At 34.2% G+C, this 17,521-nt stretch overlaps 1 protein-coding gene across 1 annotated transcript; it reads right to left on the bottom strand.

Annotated features, from left to right (window-relative positions):
* Positions 1–1,569: 1,569 nt before the first annotated feature.
* LOC6560468 (sestrin homolog) lies at positions 1,570–17,515 on the bottom strand. The gene is made up of 8 exons (XM_001986307.3): positions 16,956–17,515; positions 6,962–7,129; positions 3,820–4,002; positions 3,215–3,707; positions 2,810–3,128; positions 2,553–2,736; positions 2,378–2,488; positions 1,570–2,273 (listed from the first exon to the last, which is right to left on the bottom strand). The coding sequence occupies exons 1-8, from the start codon at positions 17,004–17,006 to the stop codon at positions 2,187–2,189; spliced, it is 1,596 nt and encodes a 531-aa protein (XP_001986343.1). The 5' UTR covers positions 17,007–17,515; the 3' UTR covers positions 1,570–2,186.
* Between the last annotated feature and the right edge of the window lie 6 nt (positions 17,516–17,521).

The raw sequence follows: 17,521 nt of genomic DNA, 5'->3' as shown, positions 1-17,521 counted from the left end.
ATAATTATCTGTATATATCGATTCAGACTCAAAAAGTTATTATGTTTCGAGAATGTATATTTGCTATATCAGATTAATTCGATTTTGGCGCAATCAAATGATGACCGTTTTAAATTCGTGTTAATTTATTTTTATTTATAGCATATTATTGTTTCATTCCACCATGATTAGACTTACACTAATCTTACATAATAGGTATACAGTTTAACAGCCTTCTTGCATATATGTTGAGCCTTGTAAATACAATAATAAGTAGAAGTACGCGCATCTTTCACCTGTGAGTTGCACTGTTCGTTCCATTTATGCAAAACCATAGAAAAACTGAGTCAAATGAGGCTTAACTACTATTTTGCCAGGAGTCTTACAACTAACTACTTATAACTATATCAAATATATATACTCACTTTGTGTATAGCTACGTATAAGCAAAGGTATACGCTTGCGTATATATATTTGTTAAAATCACATCTTTGAATGGTATATAGCTCGTCAGCTGTATGTACAAGTATGGTTCTAACTCGCATCGAATTACGTTCAACTTAATCTTAATTCTTACATTAAATTATGTTCGTTTTTAGGAAACCTGTTCAAAAGATTCGTCTTGTTTATCATTACACACTTACATAATAACCTAATCTAATTGATAAAATCTACAGACAATTTTTGGTTACCTTAGAAATTTAAATACTTATAGTAGATTTTACTTTAGATTGAAACATTACACTTTTTTGTTTAACAACAGTATTAAGTTAGTTTCCATGGAAAATAGCACATATATTCTATACATATGTATATTTTCAGCAATTCGTGATATTCCACCATTGAGTCAAATGGCTGCTCTAAGGAAATAAATTCATTTAAAAAATATAACCCCTAAGAGATAATTAAACATTTCAAACTGTTCAATATCTGTGTCGTAAGACAGAAATATATTTTTTACGATATCAAATTCGAATAGTTTTATGAGCACGCTTGACTAATTCTAATCTATTCGTATTTACAGAATATTCTAATTTATTTAAAGACAATAAGCTCCTTTAAAGTTGATAAAAATTTGTGAATAACTTGAATTGATTTATGGCAACAACCAAATATAACAATAGTCTTTAGTTAGTACAACCATCAAATGAAACACAAGGTATAAATTTATAAATATTCACAATCTCCCAAGAAACCAATGAGCTTAAGCCTATTTTCAATTCAAGTACGTCTTCAATATAATATTGAGTTAAAAGTTTATTTTAATATAAGTTCGTTGGTTTCGTATATTCTAATTCCTGTATACATACCTTGGGCTGGTATATAATATGTACAAAGAAATCCCAATTGACACAAGACATTGCATGTCTAAATGACTTCTTTTTTTTGTTGTTTTAAATATTATCAAAATAGAATATAATGTATATACTTATATTTAGAAGAAAAGCTCCGATATTTTTTTCACCACTTTGAGTTTTATAAATTCTACTTTGAAGCTCGAATATCAAAATCGTTTTTGGCCTAAAAGCACGTGTAAAATTGCATGCAAAAATATATATATATGAAGAAATAAAGAAAACATATCGAAATTGTATTTAAAATAAAAATGTATTTATTTGACTAAAATATTTTAACAAAACATAATACATATGTACAGTGATTGCAGCAAGCATATCGATGAAACAGAGAAAAAAGCATTGAGTTGAAAGTAATTGTTTGTTTGTTGTTGCTATTTGTTTATATGTTTCTTAACTTGTTCTTTTTTTTTTGTAGACATTGTTAGTGTAAGACCTAATAACATAGACGTATATAGAGACTATTCTATTGTAATTTATTTGGACATTTTACTTTCTTGATTAGTTAACAATTTCACATATATATTATTGAATTGGACATTGACTTGAATTGGATTACATTATAAATGTGACTAAGCATTGCACAAAAATTTGATTGGATTCTATTGCAACTAGTTAATTGGTTTCGTATTTGTTTCGTATTAAATATGTACTTTAATGCTCTTGCACAAATTACAAAAGTTCTTGTCACACTCAGACAGTGTCAACTTTTTGACATACATATGTATTTATTTATATTGTGTATGCATGCGTGTTCTTGTTTTTATGTGTGTATGTGTTTGTATATTTATGTGTGTATATATGTATGTATATATATATATATATATATATATCTTTAATCACTTAATGAGATCAAGTCATATAGCGCATTATCTCGCGCAAAGCATAGAGTAATTCGGCCTGATTACGGGCCTCCATTATCATTAGATTAACATGAACCTGCAAAACGAGACCAGACCAGACCAGACCAGACCCGAGATAAGAGGATAAAATATTGTTATTTTTAATCGACATATCGCCTGCTCATCCTCCTCGTCACTCACCTTTTCGCTATCCTGTAACTCGACGAGCACACTATCATAATCCTTGGTGGTAATGCGCTCAGGAAAGCAGCAGGCTGTCTTTATAAACATTTTCAACGGACGCACGAGCAGCTGCAATTCGTTCAAATTAAAGTTGTAATTGATAAAATTGAATTATTTAATATGAATCACTTGCCTGATTGACTTCACCGTAATCGTAATCGTCGTGTCGTATGCCAAAAATGCATTGTATATAATTCCAGATGGCGCGACGAAACTTCGATGTGTCCACATTCTTAATGCCGCCCATTGTGAAATACGTTAAATTGTACGCGGCCCGAAACTTTTCATCCAAAAAGGTGCCCACATCGTTGTACAAGCTGCAACAAGGAGAAGCGACACACAAAATTGTGATTTTGATTGGCATTGTTTTGATGTGAGGCGATGGCTTACCCATCCACCAGAGAATAGCCATGATCCTCCCATGAATAGTCCTGTATGCGAAATGTGTTAATATTCTCGGCACCGCGTCGTGCAAAATCCTGATACGTAAAGCTAGCATCGTCCACATAGTGTGAGATTATTGGTGGCAATGCGACAACTGGTGCTGGAGTCGATGCAGCCAATTCGGCTGTTTGCAGTTCGACACTCTTGAAACGATTGCTCAGCTCGGCCTCGCTGCACTCGTCCTGGTTCTGGGAGAGCACCTTCATGCGCTCCATCAACGTCTCCACGGAGATGCCAAGTTGCTGCGGCTGTTGCTGTGCGCTGCCTGCAAAAGTAAAACAAAAAATTGAGAATTCGCCCGATTTTTAATAAGCTGCACTGCGCTCAGCACTCTGCACTCTGCACTCTTACTCAAATAGTATTGGCCAAAACTGTTGTTGGCTGCACTGCCTCGGCCGCCATTGCCATTGTTTTTGTCCATTGTATTATTGAAATCTGGCTTTGTATTGCTATCGCTGCTGCTGCTGCTGCTGTTGCTTCCGTTGCTGCTGCTGCTGCTGCCGTTGTTCAAGGATATTTCACCAAGAACATTTTTTTGCTGTTGCTGCTGCTGCTGCTGCTGTTGTTGCTGCTGCTGTTGCTGATGGATGGGACTGGTGGTCTGTCGTGCATCATCCAGCTGGGGCAGCACAAGTTGCTGTGGTATTGGCGACTGCGTTGGCAATGGCAATGGCAGTGGCAATGACACCGGTGCACCTTTCATTTTGGGACTAGACAATCCATCGAGCTTTTGTGTGAGACCGCAGGAGAACACAAATGAGGATAGTGAATGAAAATGCGATAGCAAGACCATTGCATGCACCACCTCCGACAGGGACCAGCTATTTTTGCCTTTGGTCAGACGCTGCAAAATGCCAAAAATGTTGTGGCGTACATTCATTAAATATGTATTCAATTTGTAAGTGCATCCCAGGATACAACAGTGTATACCAAAACTAAAAAAACAAAAACCATACCTCAACGTGCTCCTTGCGCAAAAGCCAGGGACGATGTGCTAATATTTTATTTATATCGTATATGGCACGTAATTTGGCGGGTATATAGTCCAAGCCATTCAGCCATTCGCTGTTGCCGCCCTGATCAATGAATTCCTTCTCGTAGCGCTTCACCAGATAGGGGCACTGATGACGTGCGGCTGCCTGAAATCATTTAAGAAGAATGCAAAGAATGCTCTTAATAATGATAATAGAACTCTTCATGTTTGCTTAATAGAACTCTTCATGTTTGCTTAAAAGAACTCTTTCTGTTTGCTTAAGTATTCTGACATGCTTATAAATTCTCAAAAAGGAAACAGCTCTTTTAATATTCTGCAACTTTTAAGTCGCTTTTACCTGTTATATATATATATATATATATATATATATTTATATATATTTATATATATTTATATATATTTGTTGTAGTAGTAGTTAAAGTAGCTTATCAGTTTGTTTAGCGATGCGTTGATGCTTTTGTTATTTTGTTGTTTTTGCCAATGGGGCTAATTGTGAGTCACAATCAAATCTAAGACAAACATTATGAAAATTTAATACAAAAACAATCTCGTGGCGTTCTTTACATATTCAAATGGCTGCACAACAGCCCCATTAAAAACCCCTGGGAGAGCATCTGCACAACTCAAAATACGCTAAAAATATTTCTTTTTGTTTTGACATTGATGTGTTGTTGTGGTTGTTGTTGTTGTTGTTGTTGTGTATGTGTTTGTTTGTTTGTTTATGTGAATGACCCAAAATACGAGAAACAAAGCGTAGACCATTGTTTTGATACACATACATTTCGAGCATTTGAATTACTGCGTCATAAATAGCGCCTCAACTAACATTTAATTGAAATTGGTTGAAATTCCCAAGGGGCAAGCTGATATCGCCTGAAATACAGACATATAGACAAGTGACCAGATCGTGCTTTGGCTTCAGAGACATACATATATCAATCATAAACAATCGTTTGTGGACCAGCAGCTTCCGTTCAAATCAAAAGATGTTTTTCTTCCCAGTGGGAATTCAAAATATATTGAAGCATATACAAAATAAAAACACTTGATCTGTCGGCAATAAAAAGCATATTTCAATTAGAAAAAGAGGTCAGCAAACCATAAACAATCCGTTAAGTTCTTTCAAAAGCGCATTTGGTTTTTCACTTCGTTTCTTCCAGTTGCCTGGCCAAGAAAGTACCTCTTACTATATATTTGTATATCTTTATTTACTAACTAAATTACTTATTTTAATGCCTTTTTTTAAATTTTATTGTAGCTTTTTAAATGCTAAAATGTAAATCACATTTGGGTAATCACATTGGAGATAATAATGTATTACTAATAATGTGATTCAAGTGGTATTAAAAGAAATTAAGTACGGGCATTTCTTAAGACATTTTTAATGTCTTACTTGACTCACAACCAGTAAGACATTAAAGTATCAGAAACGAGTAGGACCAATGATTAGCCTGTTGATATCCCCCAACAATGCTGGAATACCCTTACCAATCAGTGGAACACTCAGCGCAATCTGATTCATTTCTATTTGTAGTTTTTAGAACTGCATTTTTCTTCTCTTTTTGTGCAATGCAGTAAATCGGCTTTGCAGTAAGTTACAAATTGCACAAATATATAGAATATCTGTGTTCTTTGCTGAACGACAAATGAAAGACAATCATCAATAAAATATGTTCTCCTTTTTGTTAATGCGCAAGCAGCTTTTCCCCAAAGTGAATGTATTTTCATTTGAACTTGTTGAAAAGCTTCAATAGCACTTTAGTGTCCTGTCTGCCATTCACACTAGGATTCGTTTTGTTTGTTAAACTATCGTCCTGGGATGTGAGGTGTGAGACAAGTATTCATTTCTGCTCAGTTGGCAAGGAGTTGCAGTTGCATAAGTACGAAAGGCTGTCACTTGTAATTAAGAAACTTGTTTACTTGCAACACTTCTATTGTTTCGGACATGTATTTTGTGCAGCACGTGCCGCACCGTTCTCTTCTTTACGCTCGTGGCATGTGTGTTGCAGGCAACAACAGCAGCTATTTTTGCTGGTTCCTTTTTTTGTACTGCATTTGCCGAGAGAGAGGAGCTCAGAACAGTGGAAATAATTTGCTGTTGTTGATTTATCAATGTGTGTTGTGCTGTGTGTGTGCTGTGTGCTGTGTGTGTGTTGTGCTGTATGTGTATGTGTGTGTGTGTGTGCTGTGTGTGTGTGTGTGTGTAGTTTTTGTTTCCCGTGAGTGTGGAAGCTGCTGTCATTGATAGGGCATCAACAGCTAACAAGCAGCAAATGTGAACCGACAGCAACAGTTGGCGGCGAGTGTTAATATGCTTAAATTTGCCACTGGCAACAAAGCACAGTGCATCCACACACACATATATATATATATATATATATATATATATACACGTGCCCCATTAGACATTCCCGGGGCAGTCAGATGTGCGATAAGCGCAGCAAGCGGAAAAGGTGAAAGGTAACATTAAATAGCAAAAGGGCTTTCAACACTTTCATTCCAAAAACCAAAGCTGAACTCATAAAAAACAAGATAAGGCAACAAAGATGGGATACCCTTGTAGACTGCAGTCAATTTTTATCGAAATCGAACTTTCACTATAAATTTGAAAACGCCTGCAATTGTTCCTATTTCAACTGTTATATATATAAAAGTCTGATTTTTATAGTTGTTGTCTAAGCAAAGCTGCTGAGTTTGGATGGTTTTATGCAAGAACTTATCTATCCACTTCTACTCCTCCTTCTATGGTATATATATATGTATCTATATATATATATACCTAGTTTCACAATGATATAGCCCTGAGGGACAGACATGGCTATATCATATGCTGATACTTAATATCATAGACTTTATTGTGCTCGGCACCGTCTCCTTCAATGCGATACAATCTTAACGACAAAATGAATTAAAATTTTCATTCAACAACAATTAAATTGATTGCAAATATTTCTGAAATATGACGATTAGTTAGCAATCAGCAATTTTATTTAATTGCGTTTTTATTGTTAATGGTTGTTAACTTGGCAATTCATAGTCAATTAGTTGGTGTCGTTAAGCGAAATAAATGAATGAAGAATGAAAAATAGTTAATTAATACTCACAATTATGGCCAAATAGTATCTATAAGAATATGGCAAAGGTCCATCACCTTTCATAATAAAGTTCTGCGTGTGCAGAAAATGATCACGATAGCGCGGATGATAGCCAATCACTTGCGTCACTTGATCACACTCATCGAGATCATCCATATCAAAATCTGTTGCGGCACACTGAAAATACACAAGCCAAATTTTAGATGAGTTAAACTGTTGACATCAATTGTATATATATTAAATAATTACACATTGAAAATGAATTAAGAATGCTGTAGTCGAGATAGTTCGACTAAGAGATAACCTGAAACCAATTGTTACATATTTTAAATATATAATTATATATATTAAATTAAAATAGATTAGAAAGATTTTCAAATTAAATTATTATATTGTGAATAGAAAAGCACCACAGAATTTAACAAAATTATATCCACATTTTAGATAAATGCACCCTGGAAAAAGAACTGAAGTTTAAAAGAGAGACAAGCTTCAGTTACTGATATTTAACAATCTGAATAATAAAGTGATTCCCACTTGGCGCAAAAGTTTTGTGATTTTTTACAATTCTTGTGGGTTTTTTATATAAAAATAACTTGTGAGTTTTTTACAGTCCATCAGTAACATGTGAAAGTATATAATATATTAACTGAAAGATAATGCCTGTGAAATTGCTGCTCTTATTGCTATCGGTTATCGATTTGTATCGATACTCCTGAAACGGAGGCAATATATGGAATCTGTAATATGAAATATATTCTGAGATTCGTTTGTGTCATAAAAAATCGATATGATTGTTAATGCTGATCAAGAATATACATTTATATCGTAAGGGATTAGAGATGCTTACTGCTGCCTGCTGCATAATTTTATTATACAATTTTCACACATTTTCAGTGGAATCCATTCATGCAAATTAAAAGAGCCTCTGCTTTGTTTGCCACCGCAGTTAAAGCCATGCTCAATTTAAAGATTTATTGTTTTGTTTTGTTTTGTTTTTTCAACTGTTTGGCATAACTGCATTTACCAAATATACCAATATATATATATATAGGAGATTTTCAATAAACATTTAACGTATGCAGCATTTTGCAAATGAGAGTTCAAAGTTGGTTTGCATTTCATTTTGGTATCCTTTGCGTTAGTCATTTCATGTACATTACGACCTGTTGTTTGCCAATCAATAAACAGTTGCCATGACAACTGTGCTGTGCAGGATCCACAGGATGCATTTCATGCTGAGTTATCTGAGAAGAGCAGCGCTGCTGATGAGGGCCAATGCCAAAAGGAAAGGTATATTTTGGCTCCCCACTCCTCTGTGTCTATCAAAATGTGTGTACAGACAAGGGATGCAGCACCAGGCCGGGCCCAGGAACTGCATTGGATAGCTTATTTGCAAATTGAATAGCCGAGAAAGTCGGTCTCTCTTTGAGTTGAGTATTCATAGCTGCAACGGGGCAACGGGGCAACTGGGCAGCAGGCAAAGCAGCTAAGTCTGCATGGATTTATTAAACTTATCGCAGACGCACAGAATGTGGCAGCACTTTGAAGTTGAAGCTCGTAGCTCGTAAGCAAATACAGCACAAAAGCAGCTCTTGTTGTTATACATACATACTATTAACTATACATATATATATATATATATATATATATATACTACACATAAACTTGATCATTAAACAACACATGTTTGTGCGTTTCCAGCAGCATTTTCTATATCTCTCTGCTGTCTGCAACTTGCTTACTCAAGTCAGCCATAGATATATGTATAATTATGTATGTATGTAGCTAAAGCAGCAGCTTCACTCACTCACTCACTAACTAACTGACTGACTGTTCGACTAAAATGTTAATCAAAGTTGTTTTGTTGTTGCCGTTTTATTATTACATTTGTGTGTGTGTTTTTTTGTTGTTCTCTCTGCTGCTGCTTGTGCCTCTGCCTCTGCCTCTGCCTACTAAACTGGGGCGATGTTATTAAACGTTCAATGACTTTTTTTTGTTAGTTGTTATTTGTTTGTATTTGCCTTCTTCTTCTTCTTCTCATTCCTTTGTAGTGTCGGACTTAGTTGCCTTTTAATTCTTGATAGCGCACTGCCTACTTCTACATACCATATACAAATACATATATATATATAGCCATAATCGGACAACACCAGTTGCTTATCATATGTATATATCATATATGGGGAGTAAGTACATAGTTGGTTGGTATAATTTACTTTGTTATATCAGCCACCCACTAAGAAGTATTATAAAGTTTGTGTTTTAAATTTGGGAAATTATCTGAAACATTTGCTTAAAATACTATATATATATACATATAATTCTTGAACTTTAGTATAAACTATAAGAGCTATATGCTATAAAACATGAGCAGCCCATACACATGTATATTTAATGACCATAATACGGTCCACCCACGACCAGTTTTATTCTAAAAGTAATCAGGCCTTTTTGGAAAGCGGTTCAATCAAATAAAAAACTCAGCATTTGTTGCCTAAGCACAGTTGTTTGACATTGAAAATGGCAATAATATATAAGATGTATCCCGAGTTGTTCAATGTTATTGTCAACAAACAAACAAAGTAAAAACAAATAAAGCTACTTTTATTTAGTTGGTTATTTAATTATTGCAAATAAGTAAATGATTGTTGGAAAATATTAAATGTAATACGCGGGAAACTCCGAATCTGTGCACAAATAATGATGTAAATGCATTTGTAAAATACCAACAAATTCAGTTTAGTTTACAAATATATTTGATATGCCATTAATCAATGTGTGCGATTTATTCCAAACTATTCAGATGCAAATTGTTTGAGGCTGCACAAAACGTGGCCATAAATTAAGGTATTTTTATGTATGTAAATATTTGGTTTTGCCATGTTTTGCTAATTAGTAAAATCAAGCTTATTTCAGCTACTTAAATAGTTTAAAATAGAACCGTGGGATTAAAACACCAAACAGCCAACAACAAAACAAACTGGAGACAAATGATGCCAGTCCAGAGTTGATCGGTGGGACTTGATTTATAAAAAAAAAAAAAATATATTAAAAAAATCGAAAACGAAAACGAAAAAAAAAATCCAATTACAGCTACCAGTTGATGTTGTTTGTATATTGTTGTTGTTGTTGTTGTTGATGTTGCTGTTGTTTTATTTACATTTTTTTCAGCTTTTTAATTGGCAGCTCTTTCTTAGGTGGCGCCACAGCAAATGAGGGTTTCAAAAAAACTTGACAGACTTTTTCGCGCTTCGCTTGAAACAAGGCAGAGTAACTGGATGACAAGTTGTGTAAGACACATAAATTGTAATTAATTAATGACAGTCAATTGAATATAAATGGCTGGTATTCTTCTTCTTGTTGTTGTTCTCTCATATTTAAATGAAAATAATATATATATATATATATATTGGTGGCTTATGGAAAATTACACACACACACCCATTGTCAGCTGGAAGAGAAACCCGTTTGTGACTTTGGCATACGTGCACCGTTTACATTGGTGGTGGCGGTTACCTGTTAGTTCCACAAAGTGGGTTACATGCCAACCACAGGAGTGGGAACCAACGAAGGTGCGTTTAGGCCAAGTTTCATGGACGAGTATTAGGCACGAAGCGATTGACGTGTACTGGTTTTGATACCCATTTTCTTTCTCCAAAAGTTGCCTGGCTCATTTGTGGCAATTTCAAGACGCAAGTTTGCTGTGCTGCAAGCACACATAATATAGGGTAACTGATGTTCGATCAAACATAATGCTCGGAAATGATTTGGTTGTCTGTGCTGCATTCGACTGGAAACTTGTTCGTCAACATGCCATTTATACATGATCTGATGTGGTTTATGTTGCCCCCTTTATTGCTGCTGTGTCAAAGTGCATCCACAGCGTCATTTATTAGTTCAAATATTTCACTGCACAGTTGAAATACTCATCAACTTTCATATGAACATTTCAATAAACCACACGAAATATGAAAATGTGACTTATTAAGTAGCTGAATATTAACTACACTCAAAAACTTGACATAACATTTAGAAAATCATACCAAAAACTAGAAAAATATTCTAATTTATAGAAATAAATTCGAAGAATTAGAAAAACTTTCTTTTACAATTTTCGTAAATATTTTCTTTTATAAAAAATTTGTTATTTTATTTTCTTTTTTAATGTCAGAAAAAAAACACTTTTACGTAATTTATTTCTTAATAAATTTCATTATTTTCATTACTTGTTACTGAAATTTAGAATAGATTTACTTAAATTTTATAAAGCAAACTAGCCTGGAAATAGGAACAGAAGACCAGCCCTAATTTTTAGAGAGAAACAACCTTCCATTTTAGAAATATGCTGTCTGCATAATAAGTTGAGCTGCCCTTGGCGCCAAAAGAATGACAATTTTGGAAATTTCATGTCGATTTGTGCGAGCATTAATCGTGACTGAGCATAAGTTATAGATAGATATAGATATAGATATAGATATAGATATATAGATACACACGCATTCATGTATGTTGTTTGTGTTCTTAACCAAAAACCCAAAACCCTAACTGAAGCCCAACCATGCCCATGTGTTCATGCATAAATTTGAGCATATTAAAGTGAACTTGACGCAATGGCAAAGTCTAACAAATCATAACAATTGATACTCTACACAAGGGCAGACAACAAGTTTTGCCTGCCCAGAATAGGGGGGGATAGACAGGCCATATTCAAATTGCCTTGAATCGCTGCCTGAATGACGAATTGACTATATATATATATATATACTATATACTATATACTATATACGATATATAATTTGTTTTGATCGCGACAACTTTGAGCGATCACTGGCCGGGCCGGGAAGTTGTTCCGACGTGCAAAATCATGAAGCGTGGCGATTACAAATCAGAGCTGAGATCGAGAGAGACAGAGATAGAGATACAGAGAGAGAAAGAGAGAGAGAGAGAGAGAGAGAGAGAGAGAAAGAGTCTTAACTGTGGCGGGTGCCAGTTGACTTACAATATGCGCACAACATGTTGATGCCTTTTGTTAATGCCTGTAATTAACTATTGTAAGCTAATTTTGATTTCCTCAACAAAAGATTACACTTCCAAATACACATAAGAGCAGAAAAGCGTATTTAATGGGCGGATGAAGTACAATAAAAATAAACAAAAAATTATACACAAAATTAGCATAATTAGCACATCGCGTAGAGAGTTATATTCCCTTGTTAGACAACTTGATTTACTTTATTTTACGGCCAGTCAAATACCCGGCCTCTCTTGCGGTTTTCATTTTGGCTTATTTGTGTTTAATTTTCATTGTTATGGTTTTTCCCCCCTTGGCTGTATTTTGCTACACTTTTTTTTCAACTTTTTTCCTTTCCGTTTCGAGTGGGCGCAATGCTAAAGTCCGTTCGCTGTTCAGTTCTCGGAGGTTTCGCTTCAAATGTCAACAGTAGTGGCCTCAACAAATTAAAACAAAAGCTGGTAAACAAGCAAATAAATTAGCATAAATGGTAGACGACTAAAAGAGAAATATTAAACAATAAGTGGGTAGAGCTAGCTGGCAGAGAGGTAAACAAGTAAAGTGGAAAAAACGGCAGGTGTTAGAAATGCAAACTAAATGAGTGTAAGAAAACGAAATATGAATATGAATATGAATATGAATAACAACAACAACGAGTAATAAAAAATCAAAAAGACTGAAAGCATTTTTGCATACATATTTAAATTGTACTACATAATGTGTGTATGCCTGTGTGTGTATCTATGTGTGTGTAGCTGTGTGTGTATCTGTGTGTATCTATGTGTGTGTATGTGTGTATCTGTGTGTGTATTAGGAACAACAAACTCAAAAAAACAACTGAAGTCGGTGCATTTGCACGTGTTCGTAGCCAATAAAGACGCGCGTCTAGACGCGATAAACTATCAACTCATAAGTGTGTAAATGTATTCGACAAAAGCACTTTTATAGTTTGCACTCGCAACTTGGCATTTTAATTCATATATATATATATATATCTCTCACTATCTATATATATATGTACACATATAGTGTATGTAAATAGCTGTGCTATTTATAGACATATGGAAATGAGCTTAAGCTGACCATCAACACAGAATCCAAAGCTTACCCCAATCGGTTCGCTAAACGCTTCGCGGTAATCTCTTTGTTGAATGAAAGTGAGCATTTGGAAATGTTGGTATTAATCGTAAAATAGAAATAGAGGGAACCAAAAATAATAATAAAAATATGCATAAGCCATAAAACCTTTATTGTGTATCATCTGATCGGATTTGAGCTCATTTTTAAAAAGCAAGAAAGATCTAAGATCTAAGATTATGTTTTTCCTAGGTTTGGAACTCATTTTTGAAAAGCAAAACGGCTCAAATCGAATCGTAAAGATCTAAGAAAAGGGTTTGGAAAATCCTTGATTTGTGTATTGATTTCCATTTTATATTTGAACATGCCCAGCATATTTTATATTTCACATTTTATATTAATTTTCACACTTTAAAATTTAACTTACCTTCTCTTCTTAAGTTTTGTAGTGTAACTATTTTTTTTTAGTCAAATAAATAAAATATATATTCAAACCAACACATTGAAACAATACTCGGACAATTGTTGTATATATGTAAGCAAATGCAAATTTATATAGAAAATGCTGTCGCCTTTTGCTGTATGAAGTCGAGTTTATATCAATCTGTGGAACAACTTATGTGTTTCTTAACCGAGTTGTTGATAATAAATAGTAATAAAAGTCACATTTATGCATCTTTTAAAGCGGTTAATTTCATCGAGTAACGTTCAAGGAACACAGAAGAAGAATTAATCAGAGATGTATACTTCTCCTTATATACCGAATTCCACAGCAGAAAGCGCAAGCATTTTCTGAATACAGCAGAAAGCAAGCATTTTCTGAATAAACTCGAACATTTTTTAGTTGTTCTCGTCCATTTTTTTTTTATATTTTACGAGTTCTTTTCACACACGAAGAATGAGTGTGTATGCAACGTGAATATGCCAGCAAGCCTGATGGTGGCATGTGGCAATATTGACCAACCTCAATGTATGTGTGTCTCTGTGTCTCTGTGTGTGTTGCTATTGTGCTTGTGGGCGGGTGCGTGACTCTGGTCCCGGAGCTTTATGCCAGTCTGTCTGGCACTCAATGCGACACTTTGTCTACTGATATAGCGCAAACAATTGAAAATCCAAAGGCAAAACAAAAGCAATGCACACACAAAGAGACATGGCAGACGGGCAGCCAACAGTTTCGCAAGTGTGGCAAATTATTAGGTGCATATTATCGCTTGTAACGACAACAGCAGCAACAATATACAAGCAAGTCACAGCGTTGGCTGACTGAACTGCTCCTTGGCCTGATAACAGTTATTGATAAGGAGGCGGAACGAACCCGACTATTGTCGTAAGAATAATTCGAGAAGGGTCTGACAAAAGGTAAATGGCAAATTGCGTGTCAACTTGGCTAAATATAAATCTACATTATTATGTTATGAATGCATACATATATATATATATATATATATATATATATATATATATATATTGACCGCAAGTTGAATGAACTCTGGCACATACGATATCAATTTGTATTTAAATTAAATCTTGTTAATTTATTTTTATTATTATTTATGATCAGTCGAAGAATGGCATTTATGTGCCTACGGAAAATTTGTATACTATAGCGAATAAGTGAACGATAAATCTAAAGAGCAATATTAGCTGTTATCTACCACTAAGTTGTTTACTAAATGACGCACACGAGCTATTTAATAAATGTTCCATTCGAATAATATAGATATTTTTATAGTTTTCACACAAGCTGGCAATTATAACAGGAATAACATATATATATATATATATATATACATATATTATGTATATTTATAATAAATAGTTGCCATGACTTCCGCATCTGCAAAATGCTAGCAATTAAATTGCACAAATCATTAAATAAAATTCTGAAATGCACGAAAACTTGTCTGATACGAAAAATTGCGTCTGCATTTTATTGACTCAAATGTGAAATGATTATGAAGAGCTGCATTATGCACTTAATCAGTCAGTCAGTCACTCAATCAAATAGACACACTGACAGTCAGTCAGTCAGTTAGTCAGAGTACGCCTTGACGTTAGTCCGCCACTCAGTGAAAAGACAAAAGCCTTTTGGACTGTTGCCAGATTGAGAATGGCGAACTTTTGCTTATACTTGATACTGTTGCTCATATTTATGCCTATTTTTATACAATTTTCATTTAAATCAAAATATAAAATAGACTTTATTGTGACGAACTCGAACAAGGCAAACAAAATAATCTTTACATTATATCAAAATATATAGAATATCAACTACAAAAAAAGTGCTTTCATTTCAAGTAAGTGTTCAAAGTGCAATCACTCTAAGCATTTTGTATTTATGGCATCAAACATTTAATGTAATCTAATTAAAACAATAAAAATCAAATATATTAAAATAAAGCCACATGCTTTTTATAGAGTGCTGATTAGGTGACCCACATTTTGGATTCCGTTTATAAGTAAATATGCATGCAACATATATATATACCTATATATATATATATAAATATATATTTTATTTAAAAGTTTGCTCCCACATAAGCACATTGATTTCTTATCTAAAATTGTTTTTGTTGCATGAAAACAAAAAACAGGAATAAAGTCACATCATTTGTGAATGATTTGGTAGTTTTGCGCTGCTTATCAAACGCTGCTCGAGCTGCCAAAAAATAATTCTAGCAGAAACTAACAACATTGAAATTGCGCATTAGCAAACTGGTTATAAGCTGCTCGTATTAAAATTAAAAAGTTTCTTACATATATATATATATATATATGTAAATAATACGATTTGCAAGTTGTTCACAAAAAAATCCACTTTTGTGTGTGGAAATGCTTTGTGGGAGTTTATAATTCCATTTGTCGGGCAGAATAACACATTTTCCTAATTGGACAATTGCAAACATTGCGTTGCAAGCTACTTATGCATGTTGCAAAGTTAAAAGTTGAAGAAAAACTTAGTTACAAATTTTGTTTGCATATTGCATTCATTTCATTCATTCAGTCATTTATGCAGCCATGTTGAAGCCATGAAAATTTGAACATTAATATCATCTGTACAGAATTTCAGAAAAAGATAAAACGACAAGCGCATTGTCAAAAGAGGAATTTACTCCATGTATCTCAATGGTATCTGTGTAGCCTGCAGGACATGTCATGTCCAATGCGAAATGAATTAATTTCACTTCAGTTTAGACATTCAAATTGAAGCACAACATAAACTATATGCATATGAGCCATTTTTTTGGGGGCTGCGTTGGGATTGTGGTTGGTGGGTATGTTGCGGCATTGTGGCAAGTGGTTGGAGCTATTGTGAAATACTACAAAAATTCAATTTGTGCATGCTTTATTTCAATTGAAAGCTCATTTTCAAATGTTTGTTAATATTTCTTTGTCAATAAATCCATTCACACGTGCCACATTGCATCCATTATGCAACACAACGCAATTTATTTATTTATCTAATGTGCTTGAAAAACAGTCCACAAATTTGAAATTTAAAATATAAATTCAAATTACACATAAAATGATACACTCATTTAATTATTATCTAATTTATTCATTGCTTGTTGCTATTTATTTTTAAATTTATTTAAATTAAATTTAACTTACAAATTCAAAGATATCAAGTTAAAAGGGAATAGTAAAATTATCACTAAAAATAATAAATAAAATAAAACATATAATAAATCTGAGGCAATTGAAATGTAAATTTAAATCTAAAATTGTATTGCAAGAATTGTAAAAACCCCAAACAGATACAAAATAAATAATAAATGTAATAATAAATAATTAAGCATAATTAATAATAAATAATGAACTGATAATTGATTTTTTTGTTTCTTTTTTTTTAGTTTTCATGAGTGTTTTTGTTGGAGTAAAATAAAGCTGTAATTTTTGGTTACTACTTACATCTTGAGAGATTTGTCCCATTCCCGCGTAATAATCGACAGCGGAGTACATTGGTGTGTGTGCGTGTGTGTGTGTGTGTGGTGCTTGAGTGTGTTATTTGTATCTGTGGTCAGGTCGGATGCACTCGTCGATATACCAGTTCCAGTTGCAGTTGCAGTTGCAGCAGCGGTTTCTGGTTTATGCCCCGCGTCTTTCGTTGTCAACGTTTCTCGTCTGGAAGGAAACTCACCAATGATTGCCAACTTGCCAACTTGCTTTGGCGTTGTTGGCCACCACCAACCGAAGGAGTTGGGCTCGTTGTCATACACACAATCTAGATTTGGCTTTATATTTTTGCCCCTCTCTCTCTCTCTCACACACACAATCTCGCTGTCTCTCTCACTCTCCCCCTCTCTCTGTCACTCGGTTGCTGTGTGTATTGCTTTCAATGTGGTTTAGTTTAAAAGTGAGTTTTCACTTGCTGGATTTTTGTTTTCGCTTGGCTTGTGTAGCGTTGTCGTCACTTGATTGTCGCTGTTGCTGCTGCTGCTGCTGTTGCTGCTGTTGTTGCTGCTGCTGCTGCTGCT

Source organism: Drosophila grimshawi, unplaced genomic scaffold (genome assembly GCF_018153295.1).
Source record: "Drosophila grimshawi isolate 15287-2541.00 unplaced genomic scaffold, ASM1815329v1 contig_1367, whole genome shotgun sequence".
NCBI classification, from domain to species: Eukaryota; Metazoa; Arthropoda; class Insecta; order Diptera; family Drosophilidae; genus Drosophila; species Drosophila grimshawi.
Note: the sequence above shows the minus strand (reverse complement) of the source record. Positions and strands in the feature narration are given on the sequence as shown.